This window comes from Podarcis erhardii (assembly GCF_964252035.2).
Source record: "Podarcis erhardii genome assembly, chromosome: 4".
NCBI classification, from domain to species: Eukaryota; Metazoa; Chordata; class Lepidosauria; order Squamata; family Lacertidae; genus Podarcis; species Podarcis erhardii.
In genome coordinates, this window is record NC_138508.1 from 75,900,935 (window position 1) to 75,916,756 (window position 15,822).

At 42.1% G+C, this 15,822-nt stretch overlaps 1 protein-coding gene across 5 annotated transcripts in view; it reads left to right on the forward strand.

The window, feature by feature from the left end:
• The window catches only part of UBE3A (ubiquitin protein ligase E3A), a 34,664-nt gene extending 28,846 nt beyond the window's left edge, over positions 1 to 5,818 (forward strand). For all 5 annotated transcript variants that reach the window (XM_081858967.1, XM_081858969.1, XM_081858966.1 and 2 more), the window contains 5 exons: positions 815 to 979; positions 1,963 to 2,118; positions 2,210 to 2,283; positions 3,462 to 3,605; positions 4,069 to 5,818. In XM_081858967.1, the coding sequence (XP_081715093.1) occupies positions 815 to 979; positions 1,963 to 2,118; positions 2,210 to 2,283; positions 3,462 to 3,605; positions 4,069 to 4,189 (660 nt within the window). In that variant the 3' untranslated portion in view covers positions 4,190 to 5,818. The remainder of the gene's footprint in view (positions 1 to 814; positions 980 to 1,962; positions 2,119 to 2,209; positions 2,284 to 3,461; positions 3,606 to 4,068) is intronic.
• The last annotated feature ends 10,004 nt before the right edge of the window (positions 5,819 to 15,822 follow it).

Genomic DNA, 15,822 nt, shown 5'->3' on the forward strand with positions numbered 1-15,822 from the left:
TCACTTAACCTGTTTGTCTTATCTAAGCAGCTGAGATCTTAAATGTATAGGGTGGCGGCAAGCCATATTGGCAGCTGAGTTATAAGGACGATCGCAACAGTTTCGAAACTAGCTTTCTGAAACTTCACAATGCAGTTGTGAAAGCAAACGATGCCAGTGATGTTCTCGGTGTTATTTCATTCCAAAACAGAAACTTGCATCTGTTCCAAAGTTTCCTTTAGCTGAAAATCTATTGGAAATTATGGATGGTAAAAATAGGACAACTACTTCTCCAAATGCAAAAGGAGGTGTGTCCGCCCGCCTCCCCCGCTCTTTATCAGACTCCACTTATAGCCATTGTTAAGCTTTGGTTACCACAAAAAAAAAAACCACACACACACTTGCCTGAAACAGTATCTTACTGTGTGCATTTTTTTTTTTAAATGAAAGGCAGCTCTGGGAGGCCACAACCTTGATCAGAACAGTAGGCAAGGGGTTGTAAAGATCTTTTTCCATTCAAAATTGTCCTCCCCTTGCTGCTTTTCCACCTACTGGGATGTGGGGATCTCTTCCCTGCCTGTGGAAAAACAGCACATGAAGGTGATTTGGATAGGAAAAACAGCCTTTGAATAAAGGATTAAAGAGCTCTCTCCTCCACAGTTGCTGTGATCTGATTCACAGTATCCTATAGCTGCTTTTCATTTAAATCTGGAAACTGACATGGGTGTAAGTAAAAACATACAGTTTGACCCATAACGTTCGTGCATACTGCATAATTACCAGGTCTGTTGCTGGGGGTTTAAAGCCTTATGAAATATGTCTTGTTTCATTTTAGGTTCTCTATCAAAGCTTAAGAGACTTGTTGCAGTATGAGGGAAGCGTGGAAGATGATATGATGATAACCTTCCAGATATCTCATACGGATCTCTTTGGTAATCCAATGATGCACGATTTAAAGGAAAATGGAGATAAAATCCCTATTACAAATGAAAACAGAAAGGTAATTTGAATGGGCAGTGCCACCAGTTGCTGAGTGATTACCTGATCAATATTCCAGGAGAACAGATAGAAACACACCTTGTATGCATTTATATAAATTAAGCTCATTTGCATGATCTCTGCTGAGGCTGTCAGAAAGTTGTATTTTCTCATTTGCTAAATTTGTATGACAACAAATAGTGTTCAAGGTGACTAACAGCAATAAAATACAAAGCAAAATAAATCAAAAGCGTGAAAATAAATTGAGTGAAACATACCAACAAAACTGAAAGAAATGCCACCAGTTCAACTAATTTCAGCAGACTTACAATTGCCATAACAAGTCAACTTGTAAGGCCCAAAGGCTATATGAATGAAAGCATCTCTGCCTGCTAGCAAAAGATAATGAGAGAGGGAGTATAGGATGAACCACTGAGAAGGGGATTCTGATAAATTATGATTTTGAGAAGTGATTTTTTGGGGAAATTCTTGCGGTACTGCCCTCCCTGTGGAATACTCTCCCATCAGATGTCAAGGAGATAAAGAACTACACAATTTTTAGAAGACATCTGAAGGCAGCCCTGTATTCAGAAGTTTTTAACGTTTTATTATGTTTTTATATTCTGCTGGAAGCCGCCCAGAGTGGCTGGGAAAACGCAGCAAGATAGACAGGGTATCAATTGTTGTTGTTATTGTTATTATTTATTAGATTTTTAAATACCTTTATTAGAAGTAGTTGATGATGTGAAACATTCTCTGTGGCTTGTTTTGTAAACCACTTGATTTCGTGGATGGAGTGAAAAGAAATAGGATTTATTTGGGGAAAGCTCAAAATTATTAGCAGCCTGAATGATTTAAATATAAGTTATTAAATAGGGAGGAGTCTGTTCTGATTTTTGGCAGCAGTTCTTCCTATTTCTCTCCTGTAGCCACTTGTTAGTTGAAAGAAAGATTCGCACTTGACCACCGAGGAAACCTTGCATTATTTGTCTTTTTATTAAACAGGAATTTGTGAATCTGTATTCTGACTACATTCTCAACAAATCAGTAGAGAAGCAGTTTAAGGCCTTTCGAAGAGGATTCCACATGGTAACCAACGAATCTCCCCTAAAATATTTATTTAGACCCGAAGAGATTGAATTGCTCATTTGCGGAAGTAGGGTAAGGCACTTGAAACGTGCAAAAGACAATAATTTGCTCTCTGCTGAATATCTAAAGTCTGAGGTGGTGATACGATGTCTTGTATTTATAGAATCTAGACTTTCAAGCTCTAGAAGAAACTACGGAGTATGATGGCGGCTATACCAGAGACTCTCTAATTATTAGGTAGGAGGTTTAAGTTTTTCTGTGGGTGAATGGAGAAAACTCTGCCTGTTAGCAAGTGGTGTGAATAGCTAAATTACGACACAAATGTACCAGATAATGCACAGTTTAGAAAACAAAAAAGAGATGTGTTTAAGGCTTCCCGTTTTAAAATATACTAGATCTTTTTTTCTTGTCCATTCTGTGGTTAAACCAGAAGATCTGATGTCTTAGACATAGGTCAAAAAATCACATGTAGAAGGATGACTTCAAGAGTAGCAAAGGGGAGGGGATGCTCCCCCCCCCAAAAAAAAAATTGTCCCTCCCAGCTTTCAGAGCCTATGTTGCATGGATTACATCCTTGTTCGCCTAATAATGGTCTTTGAACTTTATGGGCTCCCCCAAATAGCTTTTCCTAGAGCCTTGCCTGGTCATATAGTAGCAACTTCTGTTTTGTAATCAACATGGCTATTTGGAAAAGTTTTGTACTTGCCAAAAACAGTGGAGGACCCATTCTCAAATTTTGCGTCACGTGCTAGTATGTTCATGCTAGCGCTCTCAACAGCTAAGGATAGTGATGAGAAAGGGGGAGCGTTAGGTAACTTAGGCAGTGTGGGAAATGAGAAGGTAGACTGCCATCCACTGTCCTCATCCCCATCCAAAGCCCTAAAACAGACCACTGCAGCTGAGTAGAAGTCTGTAGGTGTTTGAGTAAATGTGAATGCAGTTCTTCAGTCAGGTAGGAATATACATTCAGAAACACCATATTCCCCTACCTGGACTGAGATATATGTGTGCCTCTTTATATAGTATTTTTGCATTTGAAAACACTCTTAAACAAAACAGTGGTACCTTGGGTTACATATGCTTCAGGTTACATATACTTCAGGTTACAGACTCCGCTAACGCAGAAATAGTACCTTGGGTTAAGAACTTTGCTTCAGGATGAGAACAGAAATTGTGCGGCGGCGGTGCAGCAGCAGTGGGAGGCCCCATTAGCTAAAGTGGTGCTTCAGATTAAGAACGGTTTCAGGTTAAGAACGGACCTCCGGAACGAATTAAGTACGTAACCAGAGGTACCACTGTATATTGATAGAGTACACTTGCATTTGCTACTTCTAAGGTTAAGGGCAAGATATAAGCAGCACAAGACGTTTTGCTGTGCCCAGAATATTTATTTATTTTCATTTTTGCTTCAACAGAGAATTTTGGGAAATAGTCCATTCATTTACAGACGAGCAAAAAAGACTATTCCTCCAGTTTACAACAGGCACAGACAGAGCCCCAGTAGGAGGACTCGGAAAACTAAAGATGATTATAGCCAAAAATGGCCCCGACACAGAAAGGTAAACTCGTTTGACGTAAATCTTACTTTAAAATTCAGAAATTTAAGTATATCATGCAGCAAGTGTAAAAAAAATATGTTTTAAGCCTCTTTCTGAGTTGAGTTCCCCCTCAGTCCCCACTATAGTCATACCTTGGAAGTCAAATGCCTTGGAGTCGAATGTTTTGGCTCCCAAATGCCGCAAACCTGGAAGTGAGTGTTCTGATTTGCGAAGGTTCTTTGGAACCCAAATGTCCGATGCAGCTTCCGATTGGTTGCAGGAGCTTCCTGCAGCCAATCGGAATCCGCGCCTTGGTTTCCGAATGTTTTGGAAGTCGAACGGACTTCCGGCACGGATTCCGTTCGACTTCCGAGGTACGACTGTACTAGTTGTTGATTTGAGAAGAGCGACAGTAATGGCTTGTGCGTTTTGTGTTCCACTCTCCCGTGACCTGATCGTTTTCTCCTCTTCCCTTTCTCCGTAGGTTACCGACGTCTCACACATGCTTTAATGTCCTTCTACTTCCAGAGTACTCCAGCAAAGAAAAACTTAAAGAGAGATTGTTGAAGGCCATCACATATGCCAAAGGATTTGGCATGCTGTAACGAAAATAAATAAAATAACAAAAGGGATTAAAAAGATTTGGTGGTGATGGTGTCCCTGTCCAAAATAAATAAATAAAATAACCCCCACCCCACCCCCACAAAAAGGCCATAAGATATAGAGAGCTACAGTAGTCACTCGTGTCTGTGCCCCCTTCTTCACTTGGGGACATTGGGCTGGAACAGCAGATTTCAGCTGCTTCTTTGAACAAATTATTTTTCTTTTAGCGTGAAAGTGTTACATATTCTTTCACTTGTATGTACAGAGAGGTTTTCCTGAATATTTATTTTAAAGGGTTAAATCACTTTTGCTTGTGTTTATTACTGCTTGAAGTTGAGCCTTTTTCTTTCTTTTTTTTTCTTTTCTTTTTTGAGTATTTACAAGAAAACGAAACTGTACTCTCCCGAGGAAAAATATTGCCATCATTTGTAGATTGTGTAACCTTTTTAAGTATGTGCTACATTTTTCGTCCCAGTTTAATCAAATCAAAAATCAAGAACTGTACTTTTTTGGACAGTTTTGCTTTTGAAACTTGAAGTCTTGGAAAGCGAACTGGTGTGATGCAATGACTGCTGTTCTAGCCCCCAAAGAAATGTGTGGAAAAATCTTTAGACTCAATAAAAAATGGAAGGGAGAACTTTGGAATGTTTAACTGCAGCCTTTGAGAACTTTTACTTTAGTCACAGCACAACGATTAAAAAAAAAAAATCTCATTTCAATATATATGTTGTCTTTCACATGTCTTGTCTTGTAGCATACAGTGTTTTTAATTAGCAAGGTTTCTAGCTGTATGAAAGCGTAAACATAGTTAGGTTGGGTTTTGTCTTTTCTTTTTTTTAAAAAAAAAGTTGTTTACTGGGAAAAGTGCATTTTCAGCCAAACAGCATTAGAGTAGGACGAAATGTGTTGTTGGAGAAATTGGAACGTTGGGTCTATAATCAAAAGCATGAAAAGTGCACTTAAAACGAAATTTTAATTGCCTATTATGTTGACATTTTAAATAGACAATCCAGTCTTCCCTGCAAGTTATTTTAATGAATTGTTGTTCCTTTTTCAAATCGTATGATCAGTGGTGCAGCCAAGGGATTCTTCACCTCCCCACCCCCACCCCAGTTTAGCAATGGTGGGGGAATAATTAAACATCTTTAAGGGCAAGTTTGCATTGTAATACTCCCAATTATTCATTGTATGTCTCGGAAATAAACCCTAAGCTCACTTCCATCTCTTACATAACATGCCATAGGTTTGGAGTGTTTTAAGTCTGCATCCTACATCAGAGGGACGGAGCCCTTACCTTTCTACAGATTGTCCCTGCACTCTGGTGATCGCCGCTGTAACAATATAAAATAAAGGGACTGTACATTTTTAACCAAGACAATGTAATTGGCATACCTCGTCTTAACTGCAAGTGACAACTGATGTGCAGATCTGAGCTTGTGCCTTGGTGATTGCTATGCCTGACTACTACACACAACAAATCAGCTTGATTTGTGCAGAATTGGTATTATTTCATTTGAGGGAGAAAAAAAATGTGTCTTTCAGGATTATTTTATTATTTTTTTTTAGTAATAGATACAGGCAACTGTTATGTACCAATAATGCTAAATAAAACAGTGATGTTTTCCACCATGGTCCAGTGACAAAGAAGAAAAGTGATTTTCTTAGTTTCGTAAGTTAACTCTGGTATCGTTGGAGTTACTGGTGTTTAAACTGCCATGTTTATTGACTCCCTTTGGTATAAAGCTGTCCTTAACAATTCACTTGAAACTGACGGCCTTTACCACTCTCAAATGTGTCTTGACATTAGTGGGGCTTTTTACTCATCTTATAGGTGAGAGCAGGGGGTGGGAGGAGCTAAGCATATACCGTGATTTCTGTGGTTATTTGTATATGCCTCAGTTAACGGGCAGTTTTAAAATAGGCACCTGAAGGGATGAAATTCTGATGGCTGAAACACTTTCCTATGTTAATAGATAAATGATGAACTTTTCTGGGGGCTCCTAAGAAGGCACTAGATGTTGTATTGATCTATTTCCTCTTAACAGTGCTGTTATGCAGGCCAACTCAGAAGAGAGTCCCATTTGTTCAGCATGATTAACGCTGTGTTGTAATTATGCGTGTTGAGGGTTGTAGTTGAAGTCACCTCCTACATTTAATTGGTTTTTAAGTTCTTACACTAGGCCACCTTCTAATACCACAAAGCTCTGGAGAGCAGCACTCCTGTTAGGAGGGAGGATACACTGCAACATTTTGTTGTGGGTCATGAGCACCTAGTCTGTTTACCTGTACAGTGGTACCTTGGTTCTCGGACTTAATCCGTTCCAGGAGTCTGTTTGACTCTCAAAATGGTTCGAAAACCAAGGCACAGCTTCCAGTTGGCTGCAGAAGCTTCCTGCACACAATTGGAAGCCACGTCGGACATTCGGGTTCTGAAAAACGTTCACAAACTGGAACACTCACTTCTGGGTTTGTGGCGTTTGGGAGCCGGTTTTTTCAGGAGCCAGGCCATTCAACTACCAAGGTACCACTGTACTTCTGTGTCTCCTTTTTAAAGAATACAATACTGTGTATTAGTAGCACTGATGAGAGATAGCGGACTGTGCTTTTTATCTAGGACTGTGTACAGTGAATGGTCATTTGTAATACTATATATAAACATTACTTTCTATTCGTTAAATTTCTGTCCTGGCCTTTCGCCAAAGGAGTCCAGGGCAGCAAAGTAGCAAAGAGAAAGGAACTTCTAAAAAACAGTTTTAAAACAATCCTGTATTCTCACAGCTAAACAAGTCCCTGGCAATTTTGAACAATATATTTTAGCCACAAAACACCTGGGAAGACATGGATTTTGTAAAGTTCTGCCCAGGTGTGACTAATGAGGGAGTTACGAGTAGCTTCATCAGGGAGAGCATTCCGTAAGAAGGGAGCTACTACTGAGGAGACTCTGTTCCAAATCAGCACCAGCCAGATATTACCCAGCAGTGGCCTTGCTAACTCTGCCGATTATAAGATAGTTGGAACTGGGGGGAAGGGTTAGACTAGATGACTCTTGGTGTCCCAACTCTACAATTCTATGACTCATGCTGTGTCTTGTACTGTATCCTGATCTGATGTAAGGCAGGGGTGCAGAACCTTTTTGGCTCCGAGGGTTAGATTTGACAAGTTAGGCAAGGCTTCCCACCTGTCATTCACTTGAGTTCACAAATGAAGTCCATGGCGTGTCCCAAAAAGGCCTGGCAGGCCACTTTTTGCTTATGGGGGTGCAGGTTCTCCATCCCTGGCTGTAAGGCAACTTCACATGAACACTTACAGTGGAGCAGAGAGATTCCCTTCTGTGGGGAGCTTTCTGTGTAGAATTCCAGGTTGCAAATCCAATTTCTCTAGACAACATTGTGACTCGATAAAAGGATGGATCTAGGGCGGCCAATTCTATTAGATTTTCTTTCTTAGAATACCTATACATATCAAGGATTTTAGTCTGTTTAACTCCCATACCCAGGAACCTGTCCTTTTAAGAGGGAGCAGTTTCCACTCAGGTGGCTCAGGAGAGGACTGTTACACATTTTAGCACGTTGCTCTAGCATAAACTAGGGTGAAGACAACCAATACAAGGATTAATTGGGATTGGAGTCCTTGATGCTTCCACCTGTGTAAGTCAAGGCCAGAAGGAAGACTTATCATTCTCCCTGATGCTACTGCGTTAATGGCAGCTGACACAACCGTTAATACAACAAATGGCAACAACCTCAGTGGCAGCAGGAAAAGAGCCCTGGATTCTGCCAGGTGGATTCTGAAAGGTGATGAGTTGAGCCATGTCATCCCTCCACAATATAATCTAGCTGTGGATATAACAACTGAGTTTGGAAAGAAAACAGACACTAAGTTTGGTTTTATGGAAAAGAGGCAGAAGGGAATCTGGAAGAAGGCACAGTTTCATGTCGGTATAAGGTTAGTAAAGTGGCACGTTGGAAGAAAGATTCTGGCCTATGTGCCAAAGTTCCTCTCTCCTTTGGTGGAAGAACTGGGTCATATCCCCTACTGGATGAGTGGAGTTTCCCTCTGTCCCTTGCAGATACCTGTTGTATATGGTCTGCAAACTCTTGAGTGGGGCTTGGGGGTCTATCAAGGGGAGGAGAGTAAGGAAATCCTGATGCACAAACAAATCTGATGCCACCTATCGCCTTTACCCTAATACATTTAATAAATCACTCAGACTGTAAACATCTTGATAATTATTAGAAATAATTTTATTATCAGGACATGATATATTTGTAAGTTGCATGTAGGTCTCCAGTCCCAACTGAAGTATTTTCTTCAATTACATTAAATTACCCTACCTAAGCAGATCTTCATATGCATATGTTTGCTTGTTTTATCAATCTCTACACTGGGATTGAAATTTATCTCCCCTTGACAAACTGTCAAAAGATACATTGGGCCTAACAGAATAAGTGTAGATCACTGAGCACTTAATGCAAGTTTTGGGAGTGCATGTAATTAGAAATATTAAGTAAATCCTATCCCTTCAGGTAAGGCTCTTTCTGGTTTTAAGCAACAGTTACCAGCGCATATTTTCTCTTGAAATCATATGGGCTAAATACTGTAGGGTGTGTGTGAAAGATTATTGGAAACACCAAACCTTAGTTTACGATCAGTTGATAAGGATTATTGTTCAACCACTTTCTTTCAATGAGGTTCTCTTTAGTAATAATCTCATTATAATATTCCCATATCAGAATTTCTAAAGGGCTTTCCTTTCTCATAAAATCCCTGTCCAAATTCTTTATTGTAATGCTTCGGTGATTGGTTTCCGGACCTACTGGATTCCATTTTGCCTGCTCCTGTTGAGTATCCCATAGAAAATCCTGTTTCACCTGACTCCCTAAATTTTCTACCAGTCGCTCAGAATAATAATCTTGTAAAGTAGAGTCTTCCTCCTTTTTTAAAGCTGCAATCTTCTGGACAAAAAGCTTGACTTTGTTATTAAAACTGCCATGATTGTTTACCATCACGTGATTTCCCATGCTGGAGTATCTTCCCTGCGGTGTGTTGTCCAACCCCAAGAAAAGATTTCTAGAGTTAGGTCTCAATTTTTTATTTCTTTCCCCCTTTATACCTTTTTTTTGCTCCAGAAAGCCTTCCTTCAATCCTTTATTTACAAGTCCTTCAGGGCACAAAGACATGTTAGGATCTGTAGCCTCAGTTTGTGGATGCTGTAGCTGTGAATAAGTTCTCTCTGAAATCCCTTGATATCTGTAATTCACATCGGACAGCCTGTCTTGTTTCTGATGACAGGCAGTGAAGGGCCTTTTGTATCCAAGAATGCCAATAGGCTCACTTAAGTCAGTTTGCCTTTTGCAAATGGAAACCTTTTTAGCAGCTGATACATCCTTCCTGTGATATCCTCTTTGTGCATCAATTTCCTTAATAGCTCCAAGGTAGCTCTGTGGATCCTTAATCTCTGCTACCTTACCTTGCAAGTCTTGGCAGCTCTGATTCTTGGCAACGGAGACCGGAGCCAGATGAGTCTGGATTCTGCACGGAGCTGAAACAGCCCGGGAGGCTTCCTCATTCTGCAATATAACTCTCACCGCCTTTTTGCTACCATCCGTCACAACCGTATGCAGATTTGGAAAGAGGCTCTGGGAAAGCTGTTTGGCAAGGTCTCTGTTGCCGTGCAGCTTGGCATGAGCCGCTTCTGACCTCCTGAGCTTGCGGCTGAATCTGTTGTACAAGATTCTTTGATCAAGAGTGAAGGAGGTTTCTGCCTGCTTCTTCATGGACTCCAGGATCCTAAGCTTCCTGTTTAACAGGATCTCCTCCTTGGCATTGCAAAACAAAGCCAGCTGCAATTTCTCTCCATCTTTGAACTCACGCCTTTCAACCATTGTGGAAGAGAAGGTTGAAATTTTATATATGAAACCAGACAAGTGCTTGGATTTAATTCTTTTCTGGCTGCTTTTTCTCCTTTCCACAGCGGATCATATTTAGCCTTTTGCGGTTTTCTCTTGCCCGGAGTGTGGAAGAAGCCTTTGAATTTACTCCAAGGGTGTTCTTAAATCTCAAGACGTATTGAAGTGCGACACCAACAATCAAGGGTTTGTTGATGAGATCGAGTTCCTAATCTGCGTTGTTAAGGAAGCAAAAAACGAAAGCCTTCTTTTCAAAGATGGGAATCACCGTGGATGGTAGCTTTATTAGTTTGGTTCTTCCCACGAATGGACGCCTTAAGCTGAGTAAATATTTCTTGCAGGACAATGCTACAGTTTCTATAAACACTAGAGTCTTTTCACTCAGAGGAGGGAAGTCAAATGCCTTGTGAACAGAAACCATTTTGTTGACATCAGCACAGTCAAACCTTGTCAAACAGGGTGCCAACCTTTTTAGACCTGTGGGCACATTTGCAAACCAGAGAAACTGGGCACCACACACAACCTGCTGTATGGTAGGGTTGCCATAAATCATGATTTTCCCGGACATTACCTGGATTTCAATAGTGGAAGTGACGTCTGGGGAGGAATTTCTGAAAAGCGACAGTTCATCCTGAATTTTTGTCAACATAACCAAAAAACACGTTTGGAAAACTCGTTTCCTCAACAACTTTGGCATTTTTCTAAAATAATAATAATAATAATAATAATAATAATAATGCTCTGCAACTTTGGGAATTTTCTTTTAAAAGGTCAACAATTACATTGACTCTAAAATGTTTATTTTATCATTCATGGTGGTCTTGCAGAATAATAAAAGAATTCTGGGAGATGATTTATAATGAACTTAAGAAAATGTTTAAAAGAACATTTCCTAAAAACCCAGAAGCTTTTCCTTCTGGGAATAATAACAATAGAAATCTCAAAAAATCACTCTACATTCTGGATGAAACATCTGCTCTGGATCCATTCCAGTCCGGCTTCCGCGCTGGTCATGGGACCGAGACGGCTCTGGCTGCCCTAACAGATGATCTTCGTAGACAGCCGGATCGAGGCGGGTCGGGGCTGCTGATTCTTCTAGATCTGTCAGCAGCTTTCGACATGGTCGATCACGAACTCCTGGACCACCGCCTTGCCGACGTGGGGATCCAGGGCACAGTCCTTCAATGGCTGTGCTCGTTTCTCTCTGGTCGGGGACAGAGGGTGGCACTTGGGGGAGGGGAATTGTCATCGCACCACTCCTTGGTGTGTGGAGTACCTCAGGGTGTGATACTCTCCCCGATGCTTTTCAACATCTTTATGCGCCCCCTCGCCCAGCTTGTCTGGAGTTTTGGGCTGGGTTGCCATCAGTATGCCGATGACACCCAACGCTATCTGTTGATGGATGGCCATCCTGACTCGGCCCCAGACACACTGACCAGATGTTTGGAAGCTGTGGCTGGATGGTTACGCGGGAGCTGGTTGAAGCTAAATCCTTCAAAGACAGAGGTCCTGTGGCTGGGACGGGACGATATGGGATTGGGGGGGCAACTCCCATCTCCTGCGGGGGCACAATTAGTGCCAGCACCGTCCGTTAAGAGTTTGGGTGTAATCTTCAACACCTCCCTTTCCATGGAGGCGCAGATTGCAGCTATAACAAATGCAGCATTTTTCCATCTCCGCCAAGCTAAGCAGTTGGCTCCTTACCTCTCTCGCCCTGACCTAGCCACTGTGATCCACGCGACGGTCACCTCCAGACTGGATTATTGTAACTCACTCTACATGGGGCTGCCTTTGAGACTGACCCAGAAACTCCAGCGGGTGCAGAATGCTGCAGCGAGACTCCTTACGGGGTCTTCACTGCAAGATCACATTCACCTGGTGCTATACCAGCTGCACTGGCTCCCGGTGGAGTACAGGATCAGGTTTAAGGTGCTGGTTTTAACCTTTAAAGCCCTATACAGCCTAGGACCCTCGTACCTACGGGACCGCCTCTCCTGGTATGCCCCACAGAGAAACTTACGGTCTTCAAATAAAAACATATTGAAGGTCCCAGGCCACAGAGAAGTTAGGCTGGCCTCAACTAGAGACAGGGCTTTTTCGGCTGTGGCTCCGATCTGGTGGAACACTCTGTCACAATAGACTAGGGCCCTGCAAGACTTGACATCTTTCCGCAGGGCCTGCAAGACAGAGCTGTTCCACCAGGCCTTTGGCCAGGGCACAGCCTGACTCCCTCCCTCGGCAATCTTCGCGGAGCTCTGGCCCAATGGTTGCCAGTGGCTTGATTTGAATTAATTTTATAATGAATGATTTTAGAGTGTTGTTTGTGCTGTACTTTTGTACTGTTTTATTGTTGTTAGCCGCCCTGAGCCCGGCTTCGGCTGGGGAGGGCGGGATATAAATAAATTATTATTATTATTATTATTATTATTATTATTATTATTATTATTATTACGGATGTGACTACAGCGGCCCAAACTCTGGTAACACAAAAGTAGAGAACAGATGCAATACCATCACAAGAAGAATGGCACCTTAAAATATTAGATTATATAGAACTCACCAGCATGACAAACAGATTAAGAAATAAAGATGATAAGAAACTAAAAGAAGACTGAACATTATATACAGATTATATGTAAAAAATATAACAAGAAAATAAGTGAGAGAAACTGAAAAAACTCAGGGTATGGTAATGAAAACAATTTAGTAAGAAAACACAGTTTGAAAAGATATCAGATAGAAAACCAAGGAAAGAGTGAAAGGGGAGTTAAAGTCAAGGTATATAAGAGTGGAGGAATAAGTTATATTACGATTATTACTCTTATACCTATGTGTTATATTTAAGTTGTTTTTTCTTATTACCTTGTGTTTGACTGTAACACAGTATGCATTGATGATATGATTAAACAGAAAAGCAAATTTCAAAAAGAAAAAAGGTCAACAATTTGTTTGTGTCCAGATTTTCGCTGCTTGAAATACGGCAAACCTATCTGTTGGCCAGAGGCTGGGAGCCTCAGACCTAAAGACCTCTTTAACTTTATCTCCCCGCACCACAACTCTCATTTGTCCCACTTTGCACCCTTGTGGCATGTGTTCTTGAACTCTGATCATGCCTCTTCCTAATCCAGGTGGAGGCTAGACATGGACGTGTTCATATGTGTAGAAACTAGCCTACTGGACAAACATAACATTTGCATGCATTGCTCCGCACACTTTTGCCTCCGCTCACACCAACCGCTGGCCTAGAAGGAAATGCCTCCCTCAGGTGGAAAAGGTTCCCCATACCTGCTATTGGCTATCACAGATCACTTCTTTCAGCAGAGGGAGAGGACCCTGTAGATGGCAGTGAAGACCTCTGCTGGCCCAATGGCACCACACTGGCAACCCGTGAAGTCAAACAATGGATATAAATTTGAAGCACCTACAGTATTTCCCCTAATTTTTTCCACTATCACCACACTGCATATGGTGGTGCTTTAGATACCAATGAGGATGCAATGACGGCAGCAGATCCGTTTCCACCTTCGCTGCCACTGAGTAGCCTTGGTTATGAGCATGCACCAACTTCCTCTGAAGTTTTTCTCCGCTTGCATTCAAGCACGTTGTTTCATTGCCCTGAGGTCCAGGGTACAACAGGGAGCCAAGCAGACTCTACAAAATGGGAGAGGGCACTCGGGGGCAGTTGTGTAAATAGTCCGAGTCATGTGATCCTTCTGCAAGCGCAACTGAGCTCAAGGCAGCTAGTGATACATGAAAACAAAATCAAAGAACAACAGAGTGCTAAAGGCAGAATAATAAAATGATTTTTATAATACAAAGAGACATTACACATAATTTAAACAACTGTAGAACGGCGTCCACATTATCGTTGCTATTATTGTATTATGCTGTTAGTTTATTAATTGTATATGGCACCATCAGCATGCAAAGCATTTTCCAGAGAGGTCCCTTTTCCTGAGTAGCTTCCAGTCTAATATTCACCATGGAGGAAGGAGTGTGAGAGGAAACAGGTAAGTGACATGTAGTTGTTTCTTTTGCACTTGCTCGGGGCAGATAAGAAATTGTGTATGATAAGAGAATTAGGCAATAATAAGGAACCACAATACAAAGATGCTGTTTTGCATCCAACAGGGTGCTTGGGAGCCAGTCTGGGGCAGTTGCAAGGGGGGGAGAGAGAGGGGGGGGGTAGTTTTACGTGACCTGGTACAACCCACACAGTTTTTGTTACTCAGTATTGAACATGTCCAAAGTTTAATTTAATGCTGCAATTTGATGGTGTGTGCGTGTGTGCGCATGCGTCCCCGACTTATGCGTGACTGCATATATGCACAGCCCTGGGAAATGAATAAATCATTCCAAGCTGGAAATCACAGGAGAGAGCTGCAGAGTCCTCATGGCTCATGGAGGAGACCCTCCCCGGAGTGCAAAGAGGATGTCGAAAGAGAGGGGAGGTGCAGCAGGGCTTGCTGAGCTTGGTCAGCCACAGGGTAGCACAGCAGCTGCTTCCCTGCACATCCTCCACTCTCCCACCAGCCCCAGAGCTTCCATTTTAGTTGTGGGTTTTTTATAGTATTTCTGAACTGGATTGGTGAGAGAGCAGAGAGGGGTTTAGAGGCTTTTTAGAGGGTGCTGCCCAATTATGCACTTTTCGCTTATGTGTGCGGGGGCCCAGAACGTAACCCCCACATGAGCATAGCTGTCAACCTTCCCTTTTTTTGCTGGAAATTCCCTTATTCCAGCACTGTTTCCCGCTGCTTCCCGCTGCTATCCCGGATTGTTAGATATCCCGTAGACAGGTGAGGCTGCTGATCCCTTATTTTCGAGGCTGCTGATCCCTTATTTCCAAATCTGAAAGTTGACAGCTATGCACATGAGTGCTGGGTCACCAGCTTATATATTCTATTACTCCTGCAGCATAGTCCCTGTGCCAATGATGAAAACTCAGCAATGACCCTCGTGCCCTGACAAATGACACATATGCACTACATTCCATCTGCACCAGTGTTTCCCAAACTTTTCTTGTTTTTGGACCACAATTCCCATCATCCCTGACCACTGGTCCTGCTAGCTAGGGATGATGGGAGTCGTAGTCCAAAAACAGCTGAAGACCCAAGTTTGGGAAACTGTGCCATGATGCGTCCAATGTTTCAGCAGCAGAGGGATATTAAAGGGGGCGAGTTTTAATTCAGAAGCCTTGCCATCTGCCTCTCATTGTCAGTGTCAAGAACATCTGATAGGCTATGAAGAAAAAGCAAATTGCTGCACTGCTTTGGACTATGCCAATGTAGACTTGCTAGTACAAGTAGGAGAAGCTGTTCACAGTGGTGCACTGTGTCTATTTGGATTCCTAACAAGATCAGAAAAGCTGGCTGATGTGGTCTCAGTAGCTGAAAGCCTGCTAAGTAGAATCCTATATTCCAGCCTAATGGACCACAAAGAGAATTGCCAAGAGGCAAGGCAAACTAATCGAGCATAGCTGGCAGATTCAGTCTTGGTTTTGCAAGGGAAAATGTGAATGATTTGAGAGCGGCCGCCGTATCCTGCCTCTTCATTTTCTCCCATATGTAGCATTTTTTCTTGAGTTGCCACTTAGCTTCAGGGTTCAGTGTAATATCCAAAAGACTTCTTAGCCTGCGTATTCCTGAGCCATTCTTTCTGAGTTCATAAATGGACGCAGGATTCTGAGTTGTCCTGAATTATTGAGAGTCCCGTTGGGATTCATGAGG